Source organism: Gymnodraco acuticeps, unplaced genomic scaffold (assembly GCF_902827175.1).
Source record: "Gymnodraco acuticeps unplaced genomic scaffold, fGymAcu1.1, whole genome shotgun sequence".
NCBI classification, from domain to species: domain Eukaryota; kingdom Metazoa; phylum Chordata; class Actinopteri; order Perciformes; family Bathydraconidae; genus Gymnodraco; species Gymnodraco acuticeps.
This window is the reverse complement of record NW_022990368.1, coordinates 1,381,134-1,395,514: the sequence shown is the minus strand read 5'-3', so window position 1 is coordinate 1,395,514 and position 14,381 is coordinate 1,381,134. Positions and strand designations below refer to the sequence as shown.

General features: G+C 37.7%; 1 protein-coding gene across 1 annotated transcript in view; it reads left to right on the top strand.

Moving 5' to 3' along the window:
* The first annotated feature begins 6,522 nt into the window (after nt 1-6,522).
* tspan15 (tetraspanin 15) overlaps nt 6,523-14,381 on the top strand; it is a 43,280-nt gene continuing 35,421 nt past the window's right edge. Inside the window, exon 1 of the mRNA XM_034224342.1 lies at nt 6,523-6,760. Within this exon, the coding sequence (XP_034080233.1) occupies nt 6,671-6,760 (90 nt within the window). The 5' untranslated portion in view covers nt 6,523-6,670. The remainder of the gene's footprint in view (nt 6,761-14,381) is intronic.

Below are 14,381 nucleotides of genomic sequence, written 5' to 3'. Positions count from 1 at the left end.
TGCAGGGGAAAATGTAAACAAGAAGCACACTGTTCAGGGTGAGCGCTATAGGTGTAAGAAGAAAATAAGATTATATTGCTTTAAGAATCCATTCTTAGATGGTATTGCTGGTATGTTAAGATATCTTTGTGACCTTGTATAAACCCTATGCCCGTCTAACGCCCCGAGACCCTCAGAGACCTGCCTGAGGAGATCAGGGTTGCAAAATCTGGTTTTAGGTCAATGTTGTATTATTTGTTTCATTTATTCTTAATCTATGTATTGTATAGTAATAATGAATAAAAACGTAATGTATTGAACACATTCCGAAACAAAGCAGATAAGCAGAACAAGACTCAGACATAATACTAATTGTTGTTGAAACCTTTTGCGCTGTTGCAGCTAAATGGAAACTGTGTTAATTATTCTGTTCCAACTGGCCACTGGAATCAGGTAATTAATATAAGTTGAAGTTCAATTACAGTTTTAAAAATAGTTTAACATTCTTTATTAAACTGCTTGAAATTATTTCTAGTATCAACCAATTGGTCTCCATAGACAATACTAAAATTAAAATAGTTGTTAAACTACTGACAAGTTTTCTGAAACCGAGCTTATGAACAACAGAGTAAAGGTTGCTGGTTAAGCCAGGATCAATATATTTGTTGAAGTTTTTATTGTGTGCATAATAAATGTGTTAAATTAATTGAGCAATTCTTTAAAAGTATAATGTTGCAATTTCTTTAAAATAAGTAATTACAGTTAAAAAATAGGTGTTGTTTTCCAAGGGTCTCTCTTTCACAGGCACTTTGAATCATGACACTTCCAAGTCCTACAGAGATCAGTATCATTTTGTGTTGCAAGCCAAATCCAGGGGTTCTACTTGAGTCCAATTTTAAATACCATAAAGAAAAGTATTGAACCCAGCTCGAGCTAAATGTGAAATGTATTTAATTAATGTGCAAGTGTTTTGATTTATTAAAAATGTTCCAGTCTAGCTTCCTTCGAGTTTAGTATAAACAACAGATTGGTTCTCATAACATTCTCACTGCTGTGCTGTCCCAAATGTTTTAAACCTTGGGCAGACAAGCACACACACACACACACACACACTTTGGATGAGTAATCACTTCATCCAAATTGTAAATTGTTGCCTTCTTTAAAGTTATTAGTAATTCAAGATTAATTATTAAATTAAATTAGGTACATAACAATAAACAAAATAACTTTGACTTGATCATTTTGTTCACAACATTAGACCTTGTCCTCTAATCTCTACTAGAATAAGATAAGTGTGCATGTTTGGGTGTGGAACACTCCTGTAATGTACCTAATCTTGTTATCCTTTTCATTACAGAGCTGGGGAAATGGTGTATTGCTTAGATTCGGATCCGTGCAAAGTCCAATTTTGACTGACTTTAGTTCTAATGTTAATTTGATTTCAACCCATAAGGAATTATTTAGATTAACTCAACATTTCACATGATGGATTAGTGCTCCACATTTTTCCCCACTAATTTGTTGTGCAATTAGGCCAATGGTAAAGAGAGACATTGATGACCTTGTGTCCCTTTTGTTGGTACGTGGTTCCATTCTGTCTATGGCCTTGGACGGCTTCACTAAGAATCACCCAGTTCTGACACAGTTCTGAGTGCAGTCACAGAGATGCTATGGCTGCTCTACATGAAATGACATTAATGGTCTGGTCTGAGAATGGACACCATTACCTGCTTCCAGAGAGAATGCCGCTCCTCAAACTGAACAATACTGTCTCACGTGGGTCACTCCCCCCACCAAGCCATGAACTGAAAGCTAGACATCTGCTTTGAACACCTGGAAGCCTCCCGGTCACACCAGCACCAACCCTTGGGTCAGTCAGATGGGACTAACGGCTTAACTTAGGGCATTTGGTTCAGAAATATGACTCTCGTTACCGCAGAGTGGGTTGTTTTTTTTAAGGCTATTCATACTCCTATGCAGAGGATGCCTGTAAGTTGGCAAGCTGTTAAAAGCCCCTACTATTTTTAAAATAGGCCTCTTAATGTCTAGTTCTACATGTATTCACATTATATGGACAATGTTTCCACCTGGTGAAACTAAAGGCTGCACAGTACTCAGGCTACAATACAACCATTCTGTTCTGCTCTAACAATTCAATTGATAGATTCTACATCAAAACAATTAGCTTTTATTGTTTCCAATGATAATGTCATTTTAAGTGGAGGAATGCAAACCAGTTTTCAAATGTAAGGTTTTGAATGTGTTTGACATTTCTCAGTAATAACACCCTCAGACACCCACTATCATTCATGCTATGCCTTCAGTAGTGACTCAGATGTTAAGGGGAAGAAGCTTTTCCTCCCAAATCAGATATGCTTTGTTTTTTTAACAAAGGTATGCATTTCCTGCATAATATATGTTTCTCACAATTGTTTGTTTTTTGTAAGCTGCACACAGGTGATACTGAGTCTTCTCGAGTAATAGATTACACCATGCTTAAATAGACTCCTAAGTTATTATTTCATATGAGACATATGTAAGAAAAGGGAGGGAAGAGTCAATTATATTGAGTAATTGATTTTATATTGGAACATTTATTTCTCAAACCTGTTTTATGGAAGAGGAAAATATTTCTGATAAACTAATATGTTATCAAACGGTAAATGGTGAATTAATATAACATTTAGAATCATTGAGAAGGGGTGATATCCGCAGGGACTAGCTCACCTTTAAATTACAATAACATTTCTCTACTTTGGACTGATGAGTTTATGATTCTTGCATGTTAAATGACTAACACAAACCTTACATTTATGCATGTGCATGTCTCAGGAAGGCTCCCAAATAATTCTGAGGGGCCTATCCTATTTTTGTATTTAAATGATAATGTGCTAATCCATTACCTTGAGTTGTCTGCACTCAGGAAAACATCCCTATCAAGTGTTAACCCAATAACTACAGTAGGACAGCTCTGAAGGCCAAGGGTCAGAGAGAGAGCTACGTGGGTCCACGCCAGCCACTGCAAGGTCCTAGTCACCAACAAAAGTGGATGACAACAAGTGATGTGTCCTAATCACCAACAAAAGTAGATGACAACAAGTGATGTGTCCTAATCACCAACTTGCACCACACTTGCACTACATACACCAAAACACACTACACACAAGGTATCACGAGCGAGTGCCAGCTGAGCGGTTCCATATGCCCTCTGGTTCTTCGTTTGTGTTACCGGTGTGCGGAGTCTGACTGTCCGTGTCACAAAATCGACCGAAGGAATACACACACACACCCCATGGAGCATTCCCACCTCGTGATGACGGCTCGCCTGGGAAAACGACAACGCAACCGTGAGCAATACAACTGGCCTGGCCCAGTGATGTGGGGTTTAGCTCGCCACAAGATTACGTTTGGTTGTGCGGCGACAAGCTCTATCAAGTTCTGGCTCCCCTCTGGATAGGTACATGCACTCTAGTGGATTTGAATCCAGCAATCAGGCTTAACAACACTACTCTTTAATGTATTATCCATGCATAGAAAGACCTACAATGATGTTTCAAGTACTGGATTAATTTCAGTTTTGGCCCAAAACAAATATTTATAATATTTCATATAACAATTATGTAGCATATTTGATCCTCAAATTAGAGAAGTATAATTTAAAGAAATTGATATTCTCAACATTAGATAAACACAGAAGAATCCTTTCCAAGTACCATAACTCAGGTAAGTATGGCTAATAGGAATACTTGATAGACTTAATTTGGTACAGATCAGTGGTAGCATTTACAAAGGTAATAATTCAAGGTTTAAAAATGTTTAATCCTTCCTTTCCAGGTTTTTACAAACGTCTTTGAATATTTGCCTAACTTTTCCTTTTCAGATTTTGAACAATGTACTTGACTAAAATGAATGTATTGATTTCACTAAGTGCCTTACTCTTGACTAAAGCGTATTTAAGTAAACGTAAAAGTAATCCTAAAATTGAGGACACTGCACTTTTGCAGATTACAGATTGATCAAATCACCAGTGTGAATTCTATACTCTAACTGTACATTTGTAGCTGGATCTCTTACGATCCTGAGTTTTAAAATGCTTTTGACTAGTGATTGCCTTGAAGTAAATCTTTAAAGCGGCAAGCTGGTTTTGATTTTATAGTTTGATGAATGAAATTAACTAATGGTAAATGATTAAATATATTAGTTTAAAAACAAATATTTAGCCATTGTGCACCTGTGTTTTATGTGTGTTCATTATTATGCTTTTGACAAAAGATGATCAAACACTGATGAGAGATGATTTTTCCTATTATGATTGGCTGTATCAATCATTGTGATTGAATGTTTCAATCTTAATGTGATTGTTATTGATGTAATTGATGTTGTGTAAGTCCACACTCAAATCTGAAGATTCCCATTGATTTAAGTATTGAACTAAATATTATTAGACTAAGGGTTTTAGATTATCAAAATTGATAAAAAGAAAGAAACTTTAGATTATCAAAATTGATAAAAAGGAAGAAACTGTTGTGGAAATATTTTCCAAGGCCCATAACTTTGACCCAGTGTATCAGTTCAAACTGTCCTGACTGAGCACAGGCACCTGTAACCTTGGCTGCTGTGCTCTCAGTGTTTTGTCTCCCTGTTCCTGCCTGTTGGCGTCAGCTGATAGAGGTGTTATGGTTCTATCTTGTTATGCAGCATGTTGATGATGCTCTCTGAACTAGCTAAATACATGGGTCTGGGGTAGAGTTCTTCAGGATTGACGTGGCAACTCTACCGTGAAGTCAGAACCTCTGACTCTTGGACTTGTGATGTGAATCCTCCGGCCGTTAACTCCGAATAAACCATCATGTGTTTGACATCAAAGCTACTGCTCTTCCCGTGTCTCCTTCCTGAGTCGGTGACTCCCACTGCATAGCTACACAGAAGTTTCCTCGACAACTATGACTATGATTTTTTCTTTTACCTTTTACGCACCTTAGAAGGAGGAGAGGTTGTGTTAAAAGCTCACACTCAGTTTCTAGAATAAGTACAGAAGTATAAATTAACAACAGGTCTGGTAAAACAGCTTTCTTTTTTATTTTACTATGCTTTGCACTGTTGTCAGCTATTGGTATTTTGCTTGTGAAAGCAAACAAGACAAAGGTGGTGGTGATAATTAAGGATTAACCAAACTAAACGGGGGAAAGTAGTGATTTATTTGACTGAGAAGCCACTCAGACAGCTCCCTCTTATCGACTCAACACACGTTAACAGCTGCTGATAGGGTTCGACCAGAGGAAACAGAGCCGGACAAACTGCAAACAGTAAGGGCGATGCTGGCGTGATGTTCTGGTGTATGATGGCACAACATGTTCTGTTGTGGTCCACAGCTGTATATTATTTAATGGTTCAAACTTAGTCTTACTTAAAATATTCTTAAAACCAACATTTTCAAGGTGATGTGTAGACGACAATGTCTGCAATGTATGTTTTTAAGGTTTTGGGTTGGTTTATTTAGCAGTCAAAGAAGATCAACTCTATATTTATAATATGTACATTTTGGTCCGTGTATGAGTCTTAAACAAAGGCAGAGCAGTCAAAAAACAGCAGTATTTGGTCGTACTAATGTTTAAAGTCTTCAAAGTAAGTAAGTAAGTCCTCTGAAGGATTCACAGATTGTCAATTATTTGTGTTTTATCTGTTGTGTTTCACCACTCAAAGTTAGATTTTTTTTAGATCCATATTGTGCTGCATGTGTGCTAATTAGCTGTTATATGAGACTGATCGAGCTTAATTAAACAGCCTTTTGTGTTGTGTATATACTTGTATTTTACATTAACTGTTAAATTATTGTCTTTTTTATATTGTTGTCATTCACTTTGTAATTTGTTTAGAAAGGCACTTAATAAACAAAGATATTATGATCACACAATTTACAGTGTGTTTAGTCTCATGCAATTTGCTACTCACAAAGATGTTCGGCTGTGGCTCAGTGGTAAGAGTGCTGGACTTCGAATCAGGTGGTACCGAGTCCCACTAATGTCAGCACGTCGTTGTGTCCCTGGGACACTTAACCCCAGATTACTCCTGTGGGGATTGTCCTAACAAATTACATGTAATGTAATATTCATTGGCATCCCAATTCAGTTCGAAGGCAAATGCATCTTTAAATCATTAAATAATATAAAAATATATAGCTTTATATATGTTTTTTTTTAAAGAATATAGCCTATATATATATATATAGCTTTATATATGTTTTTTTTTAACGAATATAGCTATATATATATAACGAATATCACGAATATTAACGAATATAGCTATATTCGTTAAAAAAACACATTTCTGATCCTAATATCAATGAGACTTTGTTTTTTTTAAAGGAAAAGAGGAGGAAGTGTAATGAGCCCATTATTCCTGCACACGCCCCTGCTTCAGGCTTCAGATCAATGTTGTGGTTCTGCTGTCAAAAACCAATGTAGGCTATTTCATGCTATTAGTCATCGACCAAATATATCCATGTGCCTCACAAAATAATAATACAACTGTCTATTCGCTGCCATTTTCCGCTTTGTTTATTTCATCTCATAAATCTCCTATCAATCTGTCCATCAATCACTCCAACACGCGATCCCAGGTGTGGTGACGAACACAACGCGGAAGTGAGTGTCAACAGCAGACAGCCTGGAGTCAACTGTCCTCAGACACGATGTCCAACAACCAAGAGATACGATACTGTCACCGATTCTCCTACATTTTGCTCAAATTCACCCTGTTTGCGTATGGCATCGTCTGGTGGGTGAGTAACGTCATGTTTATTGTTTGTTAAAGAAGAGCGCGCGCTGTGTTTGCGCAGATATCCCGGCTCGAGGATCAGACAGACGGGGTGTGTGTGTTTCAGTTATGATTCAGCTCTGTGCTCTTCAAACATGATGTTGTTTAAGTGAAGAAATTATGAAATAGAGGATTGTATCGCCTTTTTAATGGGTGCGTTGGGTTTTGTGATGTACAGTTTTGAAGCGACAGGTGTTGTACCTGTGGAGACATTTTATTCTGAAGGATCGCTCACTTTGATAACCGTCTGCCTGTGGTAATGTGGCCACACCCTCCACTGTGCACCTTTACCCTGCTCTTACCTGAGTACAGGGTAAACAAAACACAACCAGAGGTTCAACAAACCGTTTAGGACAGAGTGAATACACATACTATACAGAGATGCTGCACGAGAAACCAATGTGATTTTGGAACAATGTAAATATATTCTAGTAGACCTCAACAATGGAATTATGATCAGTAGAAATGGCCATGACACGAGACCTTTTAAGTAGAAGCACCAGAGTGTAGGAATACTCTGTTACAAGTAAAAGTCCTGCAATCAAAATGTTACTAAAGTAAAAGTACAAAAGTATAAGCATCTGAATATACCTAAAGTACTCATTATGCAGATTGGTACATTTCAGAATAATATATACATATGATATATGATATATTATAATTATTGATGCATCAATGTGTTTATCACAGCTGGTTCAGGTTGTTTTAATTACTTTGTATTCAGCTGGGAAGCTTGTGAATTTACTTCAGGTGTAACTAAAGTCTAATTTAGGTGTTTATATTTCACATCATTTGTCAAGATCTGCAAAGTAACTAAGGGTATTACATAAATGTAGTGGAGTAAAAGTACACATTTTACCTCTGAATTGTAGTGAAGTAGAAGTAAAAAGTAGCAAACAATAGAAAAATAAGTAAAGTACAAGTACCTCAAACTTGTACTAAAGTCCATTACTAGAGCAGATAAAGAGAAAATGAAAGAGGAACAGTATATTCATTTTTATTTTCTTTATGGGAGATTCCAGAAGCTGATGTGGCCAGACATAAGTCATGTGTGGGCCGCCAGATGACACATCAGCAACAACGTTTTCAGTACATAAGGACGTAAAATAACAGGGATTTCGCTCCAAATAACAGAGTTGGTCCAGTAATTGTATTTGTTCAACATAATCTGCATGGTAGCATTGCTAGAGTAAATTCAGGTATATTCAGGGAGGTTTTCATATATTTCTTCTGCACCTTCTTGAACTTCTTGTAACCGATAGTATCAACTCTTCAGACTTGAATAGTGTGGCTTTTTGTGATTAAACTAAACTGCGGTTACAATCGCAGGGTGTGTGTGTGTGAGTTAAGATGATGCTTATTTGTGTTTCACAAACAATTTATAATCTTATAAGAAAATGAATACATATGTTAAAAATGTAACATGAAACAACTGCTGCCGGTAAGGGACCCATCAAATGTTTTTGGGCTTAACGTAGCCTTTTAATCTTTGACTATTAGTCTGCTGCTCAAGTGAAATGAAAAAAAACGATGACATAGAGTAGCCAACAGTAAAGGTGAGATTAGTTGTGCTTAAATGAAGGTTGAAAGACATAAAGAATGGCTTTATCTTTATTTGCATCTGATTAAGTGTCCTACAAACTCCTATCTCCATATTTCAGCATTGTGTCACAAGTCTTTTTTTAAATACTTTGATAAAAAACGTTTTATTTCTCAACTTTTGTTGTGGCAATTTCAGTATTTTAAGTACAAAGACAAAAGTCAAAGCTGTTCCTTCTGTAAGTTTAATTTAAACCTCCGAGGGTCAACTCGCAAGCTCAGTAAAAATAGTGAACTTAGCAAAAGAGCTCAGAACAGAGGATTTGTTCGGTTTTTAAACACAATGATCCTGCATCTACAGTAGACACTGAAGTTTGCAATGTCATGAAAAGAAAGTACATTAAACATTATTTCTAAACAAGCACAGGACAGCATCTTCAAAATCCAGCTGAGCAATTCAAAACAGTTTATCATTGTCTCTGGACATTCAACATTACTATAGTTTTCATATTCACAAATGATTGAAACCAGAGGATTTCTTGCAGATCTTTTCCATTATGTTGTCAAAGATGTATATAAACAATCTGAGCCTGTTGGTGGCAAATAAAACACTTTTAGTGGAAGAGATTGGTGATCCAGAATGGCCCAATTGGATTACATTGCAGCTCATTTAACAGCTGCTGTCTAAAGAGATCTCCCTCTGAACTGGACTACTTCCAAAAAGTGTTGTCCCAGTCATCATAAAAACATGGATATACTCCCTTAAATACAGAAGTTTACTTTTTAAGTGTGTCCAAAAGAGCGGAAGTCTTTGTCCAACCTCTGGATGAATTCATCAGTAAAGAAATGCTCAACCAAAAAGCAGTAGAGGCAACTCTACATTAATACCTTATTGCACATGTGTCAAACCTAACGCCTGCATGCCAAATCAGGCCTTTTGATCCGACCCTCCTATACAATTTGGTTCTTAATACATTCTTGGCTTGCCTAGTTGTAGCTGAAGTAGACTTGATAAACTTGCATCAAGGAGCAGATGAGGGGCTGGAAAAAGGTCTTAATGTAAATAGCATGCCAACATTGATGCAGGACCCTAAACGGCGTGTACGGAGATGAGGACTTGTTTTTTTAATGCATTATTTGATGCATCTTATTTAGGTCTAGGCTCCATGTGAGTCATGCTGGACTGCAAAGTGTATCTTATATCAAAGTTTTGAGTGCATGGGATTGCATGCTAGAAGACTATGCTAGGGGACATGTTTTTATTATACTTCAATGTCCCACAAAACCATTGACTTGTCATATTCAGGCTGTGAAAAATGCCTTTTGTGAGTTGGCTGTTGGCTTACTTAAATGACACAGACTAAATGCTATTAAAGCAAAGCGACTATTTCAGGCTTTCTGTGGAGGACGTTTTACATTTCTATTAGCAGCAAACTATGTGCGTCTGCCTCTTGATGTGATTCTTATGTCCCAGTGTGGCCATCGGTAACATTGAGTTTGACACACCTGCCTTGTAGGGTAACAATTTGATTGTTTACAGAGAGCGTTGGCAGCCTAACGTTACACATCTTAAACTGCAAAGGATTTTTGTTTAACTGACTAACTAAAGGCAGTAACTTAAAAATATTTCTTGTTATAAAACTAATGTTTTGGAATATCTTTGTTGTAACTGAAACAAGCTACTATGATGGCTTATTATGTCATTTGTTTTAAGAATAAAGCTTTTTTCGTGCAACATAACTGAACACTGCAGCTGCTCCCTCTCATGGACAACATGACTGATTGTATATCTGTGCAGACAGGTGGCTGATTGACACAACTCCTAACGTATAAAGAAAATCACTTGTTTGTTCTGAGACATTTCTGAAGCGGTTATTCATGGTGAGAGCAGGAGAGAGTGATGGGGAGGCAGTAATGGGTTTATTATGGAGAATGAATGCGGCCTTGACAGAAGAGGTGACACAGATTAACGAGTTATATTTACTCTGCTCCTACAGCTTGTTGATTCAGTCATGTTAATTAGACACTTCACCACATGCTGTCCCTGAGGAATGCGCTTTATCTCTGCGTGATACAGTCGAGAATAAAAAGCAGCTTTGTTCATAAAGCCTCATCCTTCAGGAAATGTTTAAAGAGGCAAATGTTAACACACATTTCAAATGGGGCTCTTTTATTAAAATCATTGACTTTTATCTGCAGTAAGGTCTCATAAAGCATCTGTTAGTATTTTTAAATGTATTATTATTGACTGCACGTTGTTCCTGCTATTGTAATCAGTGACGGAAATGACAAACGCTGATAAAGCCGTCAGCTATATCGACGGCAGGGGCCGAGTTCTCTGTTAGTGATTTATTGGGAAGTTTGTTTCTCCATAATGTGTTTCAGTGTCATTTCTTCTACCTGAGACCTTTGCTTTCTCACAAACCAACTTTTCTGAAAGGGAAGTTGTAAGAGGCTCTAACTTTATTTCTTTCAGATTGATTTATTCCTCTTATTTATATTTTATAAATGACCTGTTCTTCACCCTGATTCAGTGTCCCAGGGGCTGGATATCCACTGCCTAGGCTGCAAACAGCCAATAGAAACAGCATATGTTGGAGAAACAATGCACAGTAGGCATTTCTTGCTCACTGTGGAAAATATTTGTAGCTAGTTATACAAGGAAATCGAGCTCTTTCCTGAATGATCAAAAGTGAACAGTTGACAAAGAATAACTCCGTAATCCAAGTTCAGTATTAAAATAAATTGTGTGGTGATTATTCCAAGGGTTTTGTTGTCTGTGAAAGTCATTCTGAGATGTTGTTTGTTAGGGTGTGTAAGGACATAATGCAAACACTGCTCTGTGTAGGCAGAACTGAGTATTGTGTAATCAGACACATTTATATGTTGAGCTATTATTTTTAATTACTAGGACATGATGGGAGTTGTTTAAAAGCATTCAAAAGCACTGTGATTATTACCTTCAGGCAGTGTAAGAAAACGTTTTTTGAGAGTACTTGTCCAGACAAGTGAGTTTGGCAATTTACTTGTCCGAAAAAATTGGGGCCACTGGAATCTTCTTCTTCGGCATAGTATTTTACATTGTCCCACGGTTTCACGACACCACTAACGTAAGTGAGCTTTAATATTTTACTGCATCACACATAGGGTTGGGTATCGTTTGGATTTTAACGATTCCGGTTATACTTTTCGATACCGGTTCTTTTCGGTTCTCGATTGCGGTTCTTTGAGAGGGTAAAAATAAGTCCCATGCCAATGTCATCGGGAGAAAAATATATGTATGATAACATTAAGTCAAATCTGTATTCCTATTTACAAATCACTTCATACTGTTTCATTTTGTTACGGTTATTGAATCAAATTATATAAAAATAATCTCTGCATTGTTTAGTTAGTTCTAAGTGGTGCAGTTTGAGAATGTACAATTGCCCCAGTCTCCTCTGATGTTACACTGCAACCTGCCTGTGAGACAGAGTCCAACCACACAGTCTGTGTGTCCAACACATATCCTGCAATAAACATGCTGCAGCTGCCCAGTTGCTCACTGTTTGTAAAAGTAAATAAATAGTATTTTCATTTCAATAATGTAGCTACTTTCTATACCCTGCTTCATAAACAATACTGACATCCCTGTGCTCCTCCGAGTCTGGGGGTCCTGGGATGTGAGGACAGCGCGAGGACACAGACAGGGAGGCTGCTTCACTTCATAAAGGAAATGGTGGTCATTATTAACAACATAGGAGCTAAAACTCTTAATAACCTTCATTACGTGTTAGAGAAAGAACATAAGAAAGTTTGACAAAGATGAGGCTGTTAAACGGGCAGCGGATCCACTGTGTGTAGAGAGAGAGGAGAGACGCTGAGCTGCACCGTGCAGTGATCAGCTGATCCGGAGCATAGAGAGAGAGAGAGCTGCGTTCCGTGTGTTGGGAATTACAGCTCTTTTGAAGGGAGCCGGATCTTATGGCTGCGTTCCTGCTAGAAATCTTCTTTTACTCACAGAACATTTTTATAACTTGCTACATCTCTCAGCCAGCCAAACTTCTACTCAAGCAGCATGCATTATGCCATCATCTATGGCAAATTTGCATTCAGGAAAGTTAGTTCCTTTAAAGGCAAGTGGATTTATGGCAGGCAGTGAACCAACGATAAAAAGAACGGCCCTCACCAAATAGGACTCAAAATAATCGGATAGTTCGCGAACATCACATCACTACTCACAACTCTTAGTAATCCCGGTACCGGACAATTGTTATTTGTTCTTACTCGGAACCGAGTTTTGCTTCCCAACCCTGCCACTGTGCTACAAGTCCCGCCCCGCCAGTACAGAAAACGGGGAGATGCATTTCCTTAGGAATCGACAAGCAGAACCGAAACTAACATTTCTAAACGATACCGATGGAATCGAAATGTTGGAACCGGTACCCAACCCTAATCACACATGACAAAGAAGGAAAAGTAAAGCGGTCGCAAACAACAATGGCGGACACGGACAATTTGCGAATGAGTTCGCACATTTTGTAAGCTGAATTTATTAATAATTTGTCAATAAATATGGGCAAAAAACGTCACTTGTCCGTCGGACACGTCAATGGAAAGATGTACTTGTCCGATATTGTAAATAACACGTCCCGGACGAGTGCTTTTTCGCACACTGTCAGGGATTTAGGATATGTATTATTTCAGCCAATACCGATAGCCGATAATTGGCAGCTTCTCATTCTTGATACCAATTTGAAGAAAAAAAAGGATAATTTGAAATTCCATAACCATAACAAGTCATTTATTATGTGCACTGACATTAATATTGCGAACTGCAAATATTGCCAATATGCTAATATTTTATTTGCTATAATATCATTATTGTTAAAAATGCTTAGTAATAGTGGTGCCGGGATGACGTATTTACCCGGAAATAAGCTGCGCATGGGTTCCCTCGACAAAAGCAGTGGGATTTATCCGTAGGATTTTGGAAAATAGCTCGAAATAAGGTCTGTGGAAAACGAACCTGTTTGATAAATGCACGTTTTGTTCAGCCGGATAATATCCACATCCCTACTTTTATCCTTTTTTAATCATAAATCTAATCACCAGAAGCAAAATGCTAACGTTATACTATAAACGACCTATAGCAGGGTCGCTGCTTCAATGTCACGCCAACTTAAGATCGATATTCAAAATTACTGATTCAAAATTGTAGAAGTTGAAGCGTTTGTTTTTTACAGTTTGCAAGAGCGCAGGTACTTGCTTTCAAGCAGAACAGGGCAAACAAACTTAGCGGGAGTGTTTTACGTGTTCGGTGTAATGACGTACAACGTCCTCGACAACTTCTGTAGTCCTATTCAGCCACTTGTTAACAACCATCGTTTTTCAGACACGTAAACTCTTCATAAATCACCAGTGGGGTCACTGCTGATGTATTTAATGTTGTAGAACAAAACGTGATCCGTCTCTTAAATTTGTGTCAACCACAGACCTTATTTCAAGCTATTTTCCAAAATCCTATGGAGAAATCCCATTGACTCTGAGACGAAGGAACCGGTAGTGGTAACATGCTAACTCACATCCGGGTTTTAGGACTCGTCACTGCACCACTCTATAGAAATATCCCACGTTTGACCCCGATGTATATTGTAGGAAACTGCTGTTTTGCATTTTGAAGCTATTGTTACTGTGGTCTGAGCTTCTTGTTCCTCAGGCTTGATTTAGCTTCAGTCTGCTGCATGAGGTCTGCTTTTATTAACCTGTATTTACAAAGTGAGTGTTGATTGAGCCAATTTATTTAACGGTGCTCATACTGATTCACACTAAACCTCATGCACACACAGGACTTCAGTTCAACTCAATCTTTGCCTTTTGTTCACACAGATGTGTATTTGTGCTGTTATTTGGAACTTTGTGCTTCAGTGAGTGAACAACAACTATTGTCATGTGAGGGAATCATTAGAGTCTGACTCTACAATCCAACAACCTTTCGTGATTTTAAATGTCAATCAAGGTAAACATGTCCCCGTTTGCTTGTTGACGATCGCAAAAGTTGAATTATC